The 14,718-nt window shown below is 36.9% G+C and overlaps 2 protein-coding genes across 2 annotated transcripts in view; one reads left to right on the top strand and one right to left on the bottom strand.

Moving 5' to 3' along the window:
* Positions 1-1,403, bottom strand: part of LOC135674403 (uncharacterized) — a 40,950-nt gene extending 39,547 nt beyond the window's left edge. Inside the window, exons 1-2 of the mRNA XM_065184213.1 lie at positions 1,119-1,403; positions 88-914 (exon numbers count right to left, since the gene is read on the bottom strand). Of these exons, the coding sequence (XP_065040285.1) occupies positions 88-914; positions 1,119-1,176 (885 nt within the window). The 5' untranslated portion in view covers positions 1,177-1,403. The remainder of the gene's footprint in view (positions 1-87; positions 915-1,118) is intronic.
* Positions 1,404-7,026: 5,623 nt separating this feature from the next.
* LOC135674404 (tubulin beta-1 chain-like) lies at positions 7,027-11,700 on the top strand. Its single transcript, XM_065184214.1, has 4 exons — positions 7,027-7,173; positions 7,740-8,139; positions 8,817-9,086; positions 10,794-11,700. Exons 2-4 carry the CDS (start codon positions 7,746-7,748, stop codon positions 11,471-11,473), a joined length of 1,344 nt encoding a protein of 447 aa, XP_065040286.1. The 5' UTR covers positions 7,027-7,173; positions 7,740-7,745; the 3' UTR covers positions 11,474-11,700.
* Positions 11,701-14,718: the final 3,018 nt, after the last annotated feature.

Consider the following 14,718-nt stretch of genomic DNA (forward strand, 5'->3'; position numbering starts at 1 on the left):
TGGCGTAAAGAAAAAGAAAGCATGAGACCAAATCACATTGGCCATTAGAACAGAACTGGATGAAAGAGGGACCAAAAAATACGAAACCTTGACTTGAGCGCCCTTTAGTTCAACAAACTGGGTCTTCAAGTTGTTGGAAACCTTATCTGGGCCGGGGATGGAGATGGCAGAGACCATGAGTGGCAAAAGGTAAGGTATATTCGTCTGCACGAGCTTCGTGTAAAGCTGGAACAGAAACATCACCACGAGGGGGCTCTCAGTGACTATCTTGAACGAACTTGTGCTGGGGTTCAACTGTCCGGCTGCCGTGTAGGTTGTCGACGACCCCACGCTGCTGCTGCTGATGCCAGGGGGCACATCGAGCCCACCGCCATCATCCCCTCTGCCCCCGATGGGGTGGGAAGAAGGAGGGAGAGGAGGAGGAGGTGGGGAAGGGGAGGCGGCAGTGACGGCTGAGGAGGAGGAGGTAGACAGAGGATTGGGGTTGTTTTGAGAGTTGAAAATGTGGGAGACGGTGGCGGGGAAGTTGCGGTAGATGTTGCAGACGAAGTCAAGGAAGGGCTGGACCTCGGCCTCCACCGTGGGGCGGAAATTGCGAAGAAGGTCGAAGATGATGCGGATGGAGATGAGAGCGTTGTCCTCGTTGTCGCGGGTGAGCACGGCAAGGGATAGCTTGAGGAGGTCCTGGACGAATGGGCGGAGAACCTCGCTGTGGGGAAGACGATTGAGGATCTCCACCACCACGTTGCGCAGCTTGTGCTCCGCACTCTCGGTGGTCTGCGGGGAGGTCAGCTGCGTCAGGATCACCGAGAAGGCGCGGAAGTAGCACTTGAGGAAGTTGAGGTACTCCGAGGTGTGCGCGATCTCGAGGCTGTCCCGCACCTCCATCACCATCTGCAAACGCAACTGCACCGCTGAAAAAACACACAGACACTACCATGAGTCATTCATTCGGAGCAAAAGTAACAGCAACAACAGCAAAACCCACAATCTTCTCTCGTTCTCCTTCGAGATCTTGATGATCGAAGCAAAAAGGGAGGGAAAAAGAGTAATACAAGGAAGAAGAAGAAGAAGAAGAAGAAGAAGAAGAAGAAATTGAGGGAGGAGAGGACGCGTACGCAGATCAGGCTCGATGAGGCGCTGGGCGTGCTGCTCGTAGTTGAGGATTGGAGCCATGTTGTTTCTTTCTAGGCAGAAACCCTAGAGAAGAAGGGTTAGGGTTTATACTCCTTTTTTCACATGGGGGTAGAGAGAAGGAAGAGAGAGGGAGGAAGAGTGGATTCTTGCTGTTGAGAGGATTTCACTCTCTAGTCCCTCCTCGTTTTGCGATCGCGGCTATATGGGAGGGGGAGGGGAAGGCGAAGGGGGAGGAGGCGTTCGTCGAGATTATTTTGGAGCGAAGGGTGAAGACGAGACGGAAGTGTTTTCTTTAGGATTGGTGCTGAATATAAGGCGATCCGACGGAAATGGAAAGCCAAATCACCCCTCAAACTCGTTGCCTGCCTTCGGGTTTCCTCCTGTAAGAAAACCTGCCTAAATATCATCCCAAACTACACAGTGTAAATAAGCTATAATTGACTTTTCAGTTAATTTTAGGGATAATTTTTTGAAGCATAATTCGAACTGTAATTTTTCATAAAGAAACTCATATTTTTTTTTATTATGAGATTTTAATAATTAGCTTACTATATATATATATATATATATATATATATATATATATATATATATATATATATATATATATATATATATATATATATATATATATATATATATATATGTGTGTGTGTGTGTGTGTGTGTGTGTTTGTGTGTGTGTGTGTGTGTGTGTGTGTGTGTGTGAAAATAGTTTTCTCAAGTGGTCCTTCTAAAACTATTTTTTTCCTTAAGATCTTCAGCCAAAATAAATATATTTGCACTCTTTTGTCTTGCAAATACCTGTACAAAAATTTGAATAAAAAATATGAAATATCCTTGCAAATAAAATAAATAGTCATGGAAATTTCTAATATTTCATTTGGAATATATTGATATTTTTAATGTATATTTAAATAAAAAATTAAGTAAATTTATAGTTGTGAGATACTTTTGAGTATTTAATAAATAATAAATGAAGATTGTATTTTAAATATGCATTTATATAAATATTATTCAATAAAATTATATTTTTAAATAAAATTATATTATTCAATAAAATTATATTAATAAATAAAATAAAAATAAAAATAAATGAATATGTATAATCTTATAAAAAAATGGGTATGCCTCATGTATATAATAAATAAAATGTAAAATAATTTAAATAAATAAATAAAATTTCACCTTGTAGAATATATAAATCATGACAAATCTTGATGAGATAATTTGAGAATGTAAAAAATTATATTAATGTCCTACAAATACTGAAATACTAAATACGATTTAAATAAATTTACTAAATTTAAATTCATATTTTAAAACCATTTGAAATGTGCTCTCAAACACATCCTAAATATCCTTTTTATTTTCATATGAAAATTTACACAAAGGTTAGAAACATTTGCTGCTTAGTGGGGAATGGTTGAAACTTTATATGTTAAAAGCCTACCCTATAGGACTGCACTTTAGTTGGAAAAAAAGGTTTTGCATATTATTTGCAAAACATTGCAAGTGAACCAACAGGGTTTAATTTTTATTATTATTTTAAGAAGCATATCAGTGGAGATATTCTTGAATACTTTGGTTTAAATACTTTTAGTCTCAATAATATACACATATGAACATATTTTTTGTGTGCTAATTAAGCATCCCCTATTCATTGATTAGGATTTCATAACTTTTGAATGCTATTTAGGAGTCTCCTATTCAGTAGTTAGGCTTCTGCAATTCATCAGCATCAGTAAATAACTCCTAAATTTGTTAGGATCAAGAGTACTAAGAGGGGGGTGAATTAGTACAGCGAAAAACATTTGACGATTAAAACTGTATTCGAACGTTGAAATCTGATTCCGACGTAAAAATCGTTTCGTGCATATAATAACTTTGAAAGCTTACGAAAACGTATTTGAAGTAAAGTAAAGAAGACAGTTTGTAGTTAAGATAAATAGCACAAAGGAAATGCAAATTAGATTTTAGAGTGGTTCGGTCAAACGTGACCTACATCCACTTTCGGCTTCCTCCTCCGATGAGGTTATTGGCATCTACTATAGGCATTCCTTCAATAGGTGAAAGTCAATCATCCTTTTACAGTTTCACTTATTTTGACGGGCTTAAGAGACAACCCTTACAGAAATTTCTCTCCTCTCTTGAAAGATCAAAACTTAGAAGAAAAGAGGGAGGAGAACTTCTAAGCCTTTACAACACTTTAGCTCTAAAAATCACAGAGTAAAATTGGATTTTCAATGCCCTTTCATTCAGGAAAGGGTGGGGTATATATAGGTCAAAAAGTGATTTGAATTTGGAGCTCAAAAATGTCATCTCCCGGATTTTCGGGGTCCTTGCGATACTATCGCCTGACTGGGGTTGTATCACCGCCTAGCAGCTCGGAGACTGAGCCTCTGGGCGGTGCCATCACTTGTTAGGGGCGTTTGCACTGCCCAGTCTCGCTCAGAGACCAGCTTTCCTGGGAGACCATCTCCTGGGCGGTGTCACCGCCTGACAGGAATTCTGGTCCGAATGTGTTGATTCATTTGACACAATTTAGGTTTGTCAAAGGCTCAATTGCCCCCAGATTAAGTTAATGGGATCATATTCCATTCCTAACTTAATCTACATGCTAACTACGATATTTCTTAAGACATTTACTACAACTTGCTCCGGTGCGTCAATCGCTTCTTCCGGCGAGCTTCCAACGAACATTCGACGATGCTTCGACGGACTTCCGGCAAACTCCTGGACTTGCGACAATCCACTTGGCAAGTTCCGACGAGCTTCTTTGGCAAGCTCCTGGACTTCTCGGATTTGTTCCCGCAGAACCTCCAATGACCATCCGGACTTCCGTCGAACTCTCGAACTCCTAACGTGATCATAGTCTTGACTCCGGCGTAATTCCTGCTGCATGTCTTACTTCCATCGTAATTAATCATGCACATGCAAAACAAAACTTCGATCGAGATAATTAATCCTAAGCAATTAACAAAGTTGTCCGGCATGTCATTGGTCCATCGATACTTCGTCCGATTCTTCAGCGCATTGTCCGCTCCTACGGCATATTGCCTAATCAACCAGTTGACTCCGCAACTCCAATATCCTTAGCACAATACCCGCTCTTCTTGGCCCGATGCCCGAGTCCACAGCCCGAAGCCTTCTGTTGATACGTCGATCGATCCACCAGTCCGACGTCTAATCTTCTGACATGTTCCTCCGGCACAACATGATTTTTTCTGCTTTAATTGTCTCATCCCGATCGAAGCATCATGCGTCACTCAAAACGTTAATTAAAACATAAACAATATTTGATAGAAATAAATATTTGGTTTCATTATCAAAATATAATATTCAACAAAATTACGATAATTGAAATAAATATAAGTAAGAGAAAGAGAACAAAATTTCTAAGATATTTGATAGAAATATAAATCAGAGAAAGAATTTAGTGGGAGCATTAATTAGGAAACTTAATTCTTAAACAGTAACCAGAACTCTACGCATTAATCGAGAAAAAAAAATAGCTCGAAATTTTAACAAAAATATTACTACATATTGATTAAAGACTTTAATATTTTTTATCTTGATGTTTTTCTTTATCCTAATGCTAAAATCTAACCCAACTAGACTTGTTTGGGTTATAATTCTATTCAGTACCTGAAACATAACTTGATTGATTTTTTTTTTTTTTAAAGGAGGGAGATACCATATCTTATTTGCAGAAATAGTTGTAAGAAATATAAAATAAAAATATTTTTTACCAGTTTTAAATAGAGAGACTATCTATTAATATCATGGTCTTCTCTCGCTGAGAAGGCTATCTGTGTTAATCATGTCATTAACTCTATTCTAATCAACGTACTCTCAATTATTGGATTTAAGATAAGATTCTTCGATATTTTTTTTCTGATATTTTTTTTAGAATTTGGGATTTAATTACTATTAAGAACTCAATTTATACTAAATATATTATTCATATGTTTAATGTTCATAATCTCATTTGGGTTTCGAAAATCAAATATGATAAAATTGATCCTAAAAAGGAATATATGTACGTATAGGGGCTTTACGAAGATAATTAGTAATGACTCTTCCACTAGCTGTCCCTCTAATCCTTGGCTTAGTAATATTTTTTTCTTTTAAATTATTACTTGAGTTTCTCTAATCTCAATTTCATCTCTTGTTAATAGCTAAACTCAAGAATATTTATCTTGTCAATTATGGATCTAGTCTCTTTACTCTTTCGGGATGATTTCGGCTAGTGACACCTATAAGTATTTAAAATATTTTTTTCATCAAGATTTAATTGACTGACATTTAAAAGTGACTCTGAAAAATAAAGTTTTTCTTATCAAAATTATTTTAGAACAAATTTTCTAAGTCCTAATTATACTCCCATGTTCTTCATGATCAAATCGATCTTTGTCCATTCTATCATGATTCTCCTAAACATAGTATATTCTTCCAACTTATTTTTACAACTTGTTGCTGGAATCTTTTGAAGTCTAAGCTTAATTTTGTAAGTTATTTCATCTTTGGCACATTGGGTTAAAAGAGGTAGATGATTTGAACAAACCTGTTCCCCATTGGGTTCTCAACCTTATCTCTTACTCTTTATAAAACCTTTGGCTTAACAGGAATAATATCAAATATACCTCCTGCCCTCTTTGGAAAGGCCTTGACTTTGTACCAGTGAAGCCATAACAAATGGGGATAAACATGAGAGAACTCTAGCTAGGCCTGCAAATTAGTCTCGATGATAGGTGCTCTAACTATGACTTTATTCTGGAATGTGATGTTCATTTAACTCTCTTGATGATAAGATAGGTATTGGTGGCTATGTGATTAACAATAGAGATAGTGATGTGCTTGCAGCTGGTTGTGCTCCTTATTAAGCCTATAATTACTGAGAGTTGGGCTTTGATGCAAGTATTGAACTCTACCTCCTCGCATAACTTCAGATCCATTTGAGTTCATTTTGATGCACAGCTTGTAATTAATTATGCTAAGGGATTCACTAATGTCCATGGTGTTTATGTTTTTTGGTTTTCACACATTTGAAATCTCATGTCACATATCTCAGTTTCCCAAGTATTCTTTTATTATACCTAGGTTGCAAAATCAATTGGCTCATAACCTTGCCAACTATGGGAGAACTCATGAGTTTTATTGTTTTGGTACTTGTTGTTCTGCATGCTAGTATTTTGGGAATGAAATCTCTCGATAGTAGTCTTGATCAAGGTTTGAGTCGAAATCAAATCGACGTAGGGTGGTTTATTCTAAAAAATCGAAACAAGTAATTTTGATTTTAAACTTGTTAAATAAGATAGATAAAAAATAAATATAAAAAAGTCTATAGTATAATGGTTAAATATTTAGATTTAAATCCAATTAATTTAGGTTTAAACATTAACCAAATCATTTAGTTTAATAAAAAAATTATAATTTTATTATTTTTATATCAAACTTTTTTAAAATTAAAGTTATTATACTAAAAAAATAAAAATAAAATAAAATAAAATTATAAAGAGTGAAAAAAGAATTACTAATAGTAATCTTCTTTACAACAGGTCTTTTTAGTTCAAAATCCAATAATATAATCACCGTCTAAATGTCACATCATAATCGAAGGTCAAAATATAAACTTCCTGTTTCCTTACAAAATTGATTGTCGAACAACAAATCCAGACCGTCCAACCCTGGATCAGACGGATCCAAACAAACCATGAGGGGGGGTTAAGGGGCAGAACAGTCCATGTCGTTAACTCTCGAGGGTATTATCGTTATTAAAGAGTGTCGATATTTCAAAGTCCAAAGCATCAGTCTCATCCTCGAAGCCATCACAAATCGACTTCAGACGCATCCATCGAACGGTATCCGAGAGCCAACGGGCGAAGCGAGGGAAAGAGTGGTGGCCGTCCGATCCCCTCTCCTGTCTTTCGCCAATATAAAGCCTCCACCGCACGAGTCCGGCTCCCCTCGCTTCGAGACCTCCGTCTCACTTCGGTCACTCTAGGAAGCTACCCCGATTTCACTGTTCCCGCCGGTAAGCCCTCCATTTCGAAGTCGATTCTTCGATTTTGCGGCACGTCGCCTCGAGATCTTTGCGTTCTCGAGTCAGTTGCATGTTGTATTTTGGCGAATGCTACGTTTTTTCTTGAGAAAACAGCGGATTTCAATTTATGTGGCTGTTTCTAACGGTTCTGGAGGAATTTGTTTCGATCCATCTCTCTCTTTCTCCGATCCTAGTTGCTTTTGGATTATCACCTTCGTTCTTCGAATTTGAAGCATTGTGGGTTTGGGTTCTTGCGTGATGTTGGAGTCATTGTGGAATATTTCTTGTGGTTTCTTGTCCTAATGTCGGTTATGGTTGATTGAATCTTTGGATGCTATAGATCTGTCTTCTCTTCTAAGTTTTGGGTGTTTTGGGGACATTCTTTTAGATCTGTTCTAGATCTTATGAATAGTTGTTTGATCTTGGATAAACCCGCTAAGATATGATGTCTTATTCGTTTATTCAAGAGTAGGATTTAAGCTTTGAGGTTTCTCAACAACTTATGCAGATTGTTACCCATTTAAGTGCTAATTTTCGCTTACTTTTCTTTGGTTTAGGTAAAAATGAGAGAAATCCTACATGTCCAGGGTGGTCAGTGCGGTAACCAGATAGGAGCCAAGTTCTGGGAAGTGGTCTGCGATGAGCATGGAATTGATGCCACAGGTCGGTACATTGGGAAGTCAGATCTCCAATTGGAGCGGGTCAATGTGTACTACAACGAGGCTTCTTGTGGGAGGTTCGTTCCCAGGGCGGTGCTTATGGATCTGGAGCCCGGCACCATGGATAGCGTCCGAACTGGGCCATATGGTCAGATCTTCCGACCAGATAACTTTGTCTTTGGACAATCAGGTGCTGGAAATAATTGGGCTAAGGGTCACTACACTGAGGGGGCTGAGCTCATTGACTCGGTTCTTGATGTTGTGAGGAAGGAGGCCGAGAACTGTGACTGCCTTCAGGGTATGTTCTCCATTCCTTTATTTGTTGTTTTAGTTCATTTATGTTGCTTATTGTTATCTCTTGATCTGCTATGATCTCTCATGAATTGAGATAAGTTGTTGGCACTTTCGATAAAATTTTTTATCGGTAATCATGCAGACTAGGCTTGAATGTTATATATTAACATCTTTTACTCTTCAATTTTCTTTGAAATGATGGTGCAGCTAATCTTTCTCTCTGATTGCTTCTCACTGAGCAAATTTCTATTGTTGAAAAAGCTCAAGGATGTAAGGATCATGGTGTCTGTTGATGTGTTCTAAAACTTAAGATTTTGCATCTGATATAATTTTGTTGTTTTCATATCTGCCTTTTCTTTTTAAGTATTGAATGCTTTATATGTCATATATGAGAATCATAGTTTGTTATAGTGAAATGTATAGTCTTGATTATGATGAAAATTGTTAATTTTATAGAAGATCAGAGTGAACTCATTATCTTTTATCAATAAAAACCTTTTCATTCAATCATAGGAAAATCTTCATAGTTCATGGACCTTTTAGTTCTCTGTGATTCTTGATGTTGATCTGATTTCTTTATTGTGGTTTGTTGTCATGAGCTTGTTTATTCATCAATTTTTATCACTTGGAATGTGCTTGATATTATGCAATTATACATTTCCACATTTTTTTTCTCCTCAGGCTTTCAAGTATGCCACTCTCTTGGTGGAGGAACTGGTTCCGGAATGGGAACACTTTTGATATCAAAGGTCAGGGAGGAGTACCCAGATCGGATGATGCTCACATTCTCTGTTTTTCCTTCCCCCAAAGTTTCTGACACAGTTGTTGAACCCTACAACGCAACCCTTTCTGTCCACCAGTTAGTCGAGAATGCAGATGAATGCATGGTGCTGGACAATGAAGCCCTTTATGATATCTGCTTCCGCACTCTTAAGCTAACCACTCCGAGCTGTAAGTCAATCACCTTTTTTTGAGTGCTGTAAGTCAATCCTCTTGGTTGATTTTTGTTCTTGTTGTAGGCATAGGAATTTTGTTTTTGGTACTTAACATTGTTGAGGATTGATTTTTTGCCACAATTTGGTTTTAATTTCATTTCAGATAAATCTATTTGGTTATAAGTATTCAGGACACAACGAAAAAAAAAATCCACAATTTTGTGTTTTAAATGAATGTTTCATGGGTGACTTTGTTTATGTAATGACGAATTTGATTCATGTTTAATTGGCAGTTCTATCATCACAAAAAGAAATTAGAATGTTGGTGTCATAATTTAGCTATTTATGCAAGTTTATGGTCTGCCATTTCTCTGTTAGTTCCAGCACATCTAATAGGTCTATCATGGGTCTTAGACATAAACTTCTTTCTCAACATTAGGAAGAATTATGTGATTGGGTGGTGTAGTCAAAATAATCTCTAATGTATGCATTCATTTCAATTTTATGACATTTGTGTTTCTATTAGCTTGCTAGATGTAATGCTGAGTGTTAAAAACTTGGGTACTAGAATCACACTATTTGTGATAGTGGTTTTTTCAATGGGTCCTTTTTTTGGTACTAGCTGCAACTTTTATTATATGTATGCTAACAGCTTTCCCATGTGACAACTCTTGGTTTATTGCAAGGTACGCCGGTTTAAGTTTCCTTTTTGCACCAGAAATTTGTATTTTGGTCAAACTAAGCATATGGTCTAGCCTTGCTGTTTGGATAATAACACTTGATGCTAATACATCAATCTTAGTGAGCTGTAATGGGGAAGTCTAGAAATTGATGAGAATGAAGCAAGGATTCAGTGGTTAAAGCTGAAACTCTTCTTACACAATTATTTATCTAGGCAACTAAACCTAGTCAGAGATTCATACTACTTGAAGGAGATGTAAGCAGTCATGCACCTCACTATAGTTTCATTATCTATGTTTTGTTCATTATAGTGTATTTCATGGTTGTTGAAATATTTAACTGCACATTGAACATTTAAGACATTTGGCCACTTTTTTTCCTACCTGTTCAATTTTTTAAAACTAAATCTTCTCTATTTGCTTACTTAGATTAGAAGCAATCAACAAAATTATTCCAAGATGTCCTTTAAATAGGTTGAAAGAAACTAATCATATTCCTTCATTGTCATTTGGTACATCATCCCAACTGGCCATAATTGATGTTGAGTTGCAGTTTTCAATTGCATCTTGTTTTTCTGTTAAAAATGGACTAATATCTATTTACTATAGTTGCATGGTGGTGTAAGGAGTCCAATAATGTACTTGTTCTGGTTAGACTGACATCCTCTCTCTTAATATGAGCTGCTCTTGGCATAGGTTTTGAACTATCCATCTACTCTGATTAAGTTTGCTATGGATTTTCCATTGAGGATAAAAAAAAGTTCGGTACAAACATGATAAACACGGAAAAAAAGAAAAGAGCACGTGATTCTTGTCTTTGCTTTTTGTATTGACACTGTCAAGCTCTAAGCATGATTTTGTCCTGCTTGTTTGGAATTTTTGTATGTAGATATTTGTTATGTACCTATTGAACTACAAAATGGTGACTTTTCTTACTGATGATGTAATTTTTTTTTTATTTTCAATTGCTTGCATTCGATATATATGCTTTTGTTGATTATAAGCTGACACTTGGAAAATTAAATTTTGGTTCGTCTTAACAGTTGGAGACTTGAACCATTTGATATCTGTGACCATGAGTGGGGTCACATGCTGCCTTCGGTTCCCTGGACAATTGAATTCAGACCTCCGAAAATTGGCTGTAAATTTGATCCCTTTCCCTCGCCTCCACTTCTTTATGGTCGGTTTTGCACCCTTGACTTCACGTGGATCACAGCAGTACTGTGCCTTGACTGTCCCTGAGCTGACCCAGCAGATGTGGGATGCTAAGAACATGATGTGTGCTGCTGATCCTCGCCATGGTCGTTATCTCACTGCATCTGCTATGTTCAGAGGCAAGATGAGCACTAAAGAAGTTGATGAGCAGATGATTATTGTCCAGAACAAGAACTCGTCTTACTTTGTCGAATGGATCCCCAATAATGTGAAGTCTAGTGTTTGTGACATACCACCTAGGGGCCTCTCCATGGCATCCACCTTCATCGGCAATTCGACCTCGATCCAAGAGATGTTCAGGAGGGTGAGCGAGCAATTTACTGCAATGTTTAGGAGGAAGGCTTTCTTGCATTGGTACACTGGTGAGGGTATGGACGAGATGGAATTCACTGAAGCAGAGAGCAACATGAATGATCTCGTCTCAGAGTACCAGCAGTATCAAGATGCCACTGCTGATGAGGAGGATGATTATGAGGGCGAGGAAGAGGAGGTGCTCCAGGACATGTGAGTATCTGAAGGAAGATAATATGTGGTATTTTTTGTTTGTTTTATGACAGCAATGTTGTGTGTGAGTTATTCCCTCGCCTGTATGCATTTCTCTAGTACTTTGGTCCCTAGTAGCCAATATATCTGAAGCTGTTGCTATGATGACATTGCTTTATATTCTTATGCATGTTAGGATATCAGATGAATATTTTCCCAGATATTCAAGTTATGTAGTAAGTTTGGTTCGGATGTTGGATTCCCTCTGAATTAATGTCTGTCACTACTGTCAAGTTGATGGCAATGCTCGACGCTTCTTGATGCTAGTCCTCCATCTAAAGGTGTTCACGTGGCTAGTGTTTTCTTAATTATTTTTGAATAAAAATGCAAATTTAAAATTTACTTGTGTTAGATAATAAATATAAATAAATGTTTACCGCATGTTAACTGACTTAAACATCATAAAGGATATCAACGTTATTCAAGTCCATGTATGTGATGTGGATATTGGAATATTAGCTTTGCAATAGGGAGCACACCAGTGATTTCAATCCAGTTTGAAGTAGCATGTTCTCGTCTTTAGCCAGAGATGTTTTGAATGAGATTCGCAACTCGAGTTCTAAACAACACCAATGACCGATACGATGCACTTACATTGTAGTCAATCTAAGACGATTTCTAAATCGGAAGCATTCTAGGAAATTGCCTTCAAGAAATGACCACCTCACGTCTCATAACATGGATCGTTATAATTGATTGATAAATACATTTTAAATAAAGTGAAAAAAATGAAGATATATATATATATATATATATATATTCTCGATAAGAACACCCCACCTCCAGTGAAGAATCTATAGATCATTTATCGAGGTTTTCTGGTAGTTTACTTGGTAGGATAGCTACCGAGACGTGTTTTAAGATTTCAGTTAAAAATTATCCAACGGGAACGATAGATATATTTTTTATTATCTATGTGGTTTTCGGACGGAGATTGATAGAGCACTTTTCACCCATTCCTATACGGTGATTTATATTATTATATTATATATATAACACATTTTATTAATAAATATAAAATATAAAATATAAAATTTTAAGAATCGAACCCAATACCTATAACTCTAATACTCCAACATTAACCATCAAACTAATGTTGTATTTATTTTTTTAATATATTTAAATATTTTTATAAATAAAATAAAATAAATAAAAAAAATACTCCATCAAAAGTTCAAAACCCTATCTAAGATTTGCCTGTTTTATCTCATTTCATTATTTTAAATTTTTTATCTTCTCATGACAGAATGAAGCATCTCACAATCGTAACCCTTCAACAATTAACTATTTAGTCTTTCCAGTCCCATTAAATATATTTGAATGTATTTATATTTAAATATTATTATAACGTATGAACTTTACTAATAATAATAATAATATTATTATTATTATTCATAAATGTTGATATTATTAATTAGATTTGATAATAATTTTATTTTTTTAATTAGAACAAATTAATTAAGAGAATTATGTATGCAATGATGTAGTGTCGTAAATTGTCAGGTTTTGTAAAATTACCGATCGAATACAATACCCGATATATGTTGGATGTATACAATAAATTCAAGTGTCTGGCCGCAGGTGATCCGACGAACTTAGGGCCACTCACTGACCTTTTTATAGATAGATATTTCTCAGAAAACAAGTGATATCTTGGGTCAGATTTACGTAGAGCATGGTGCTTGGAATTATATACACATGCATCTACTGCTTGGATCAGATATCGATGGATGCTTGCTAAATGTCATTACGTAGACTAGCAGCAGAAGTGACCAAAAACCAGTGTAATAAAATCTCTTCTTTGTTGTGAATGTTTGGTATCCTTTTTGTTCTTTTGCCAGCATAGTGTTGATCGGCTTTCTTCCATGTCTCGAGTTCAGAATCCAAAGAAGCTTCCAAATACAAACGCTGCTTCGTTTTTAATTAGAAACAGTGCACCACCCACGCACCCACCCATGCATTTTGACTCTCGGTGTCATCTTGACCAAAAGGGAAGCACATTTTGCAGACTTCCAGGCGTCCCACAGCCGGAAACAAGGAACCAGCAACACCCGTTTCATTAATTTCCTCACGTCCAAGCGGTTGGAGTTGTCGTCCTCACCTCATCACTGGTCCTCCACAAAAGCCGCACAGTCGGACAAGAGCAGCATGGGACTGGTTTAGGAGGATGGGTTCCGGGATGGGCATCACCACCTGCTCTCTGCTGCTGTTGTTGATGTTGCTCCCGCTGGGGACTCGTGGCTCATATGCTGATCGCTTCGGTAGGTTCCGCAGAATGAGAGGTGGGTTTGGCTTCGCTAACTCGGGTCCCGTTCGACACAGTCAAAGCGTCGGAGGAGAGGGGCAGAAAGAAGCCGGTGGAGCACTCGGTGATGAGAAGAGAATGGTGTCCACAGGACCTAATCCGCTGCACAACAGATAGAGAAGTGGATCACATCACAGCTTTTCTTTCTTCTCCCGTGACTTTTTATTACTCGTGGGTTTTACTTATCTAATCAGACTGGTAATTGAATACTTGTTCTGTAGACGAAACCACTTTATGATTCTCGATTTATCCCGATAGGAGCCGAGCCGCACCAAAGCACATTTCTCTGCAAATAAACTATTTGTTTGATTCTTGGAATGATGTGCTTTGCTCTTCCGTCTCCACTTTTCTTCGAGTTTCTCCAATAAAAAGATTCAAGCCTAAGCTCAATTCGAGTTGGACTCAAATTGAGAAGACGTCATTGATTAGGAGGAGTACCCTACGTGGGACTAAGAGTTCAAATTTGATTGATAGTTATTATGAGTTTTATCCCTCTACAACTATACGTAAAGAGGGCTTGATAATTAATACATGGAAGAGATGAAAAGAGAGTGAGAGAGAGAGAGAGAGGCGATTCACTTTTGCTGTCGCCTCTCTTTATATGCTTAAGAAGTTCGAGTTTGTTTCTTTTTCAAGATTAAGTATTCCTTTTTCAAGAACAAAAGATCTAAATTCTTTTTCTTTTAGATTTCACTTCTTCTAGTGTCCCTAGCAACCCTCCCACAAAGTATAAATCCGCTCATTCACTCACCAAATCCTTCCCCAAATGGATCATAAAATATATATATTTTAAGCACTTAGAAAGTTGAAATATATTATTTTTTTCAACAATTTAAGTAGAAATTATGAATTTTTTGGCTAAAAGTTGATTGAAACCTTATAAAATTCTTATGAAGGCTTAAATG

The sequence above is a fragment of the Musa acuminata genome, chromosome BXJ1-5 (genome assembly GCF_036884655.1).
Source record: "Musa acuminata AAA Group cultivar baxijiao chromosome BXJ1-5, Cavendish_Baxijiao_AAA, whole genome shotgun sequence".
NCBI lineage: Eukaryota > Viridiplantae > Streptophyta > Magnoliopsida > Zingiberales > Musaceae > Musa > Musa acuminata.

Coding starts and splice junctions, on each gene's coding strand:
- LOC135674404 (XM_065184214.1), top strand. CDS start 7,746: ATGAGAGAAATCCTACATGTCCAGGGTGGTCAGTGCGGTAACCAGATA. Junction 8,140..8,816: donor GAACTGTGACTGCCTTCAGG/GTATGTTCTCCA, acceptor TTTTCTCCTCAG/GCTTTCAAGTATGCCACTCT. Junction 9,087..10,793: donor TAAGCTAACCACTCCGAGCT/GTAAGTCAATCA, acceptor TCGTCTTAACAG/TTGGAGACTTGAACCATTTG.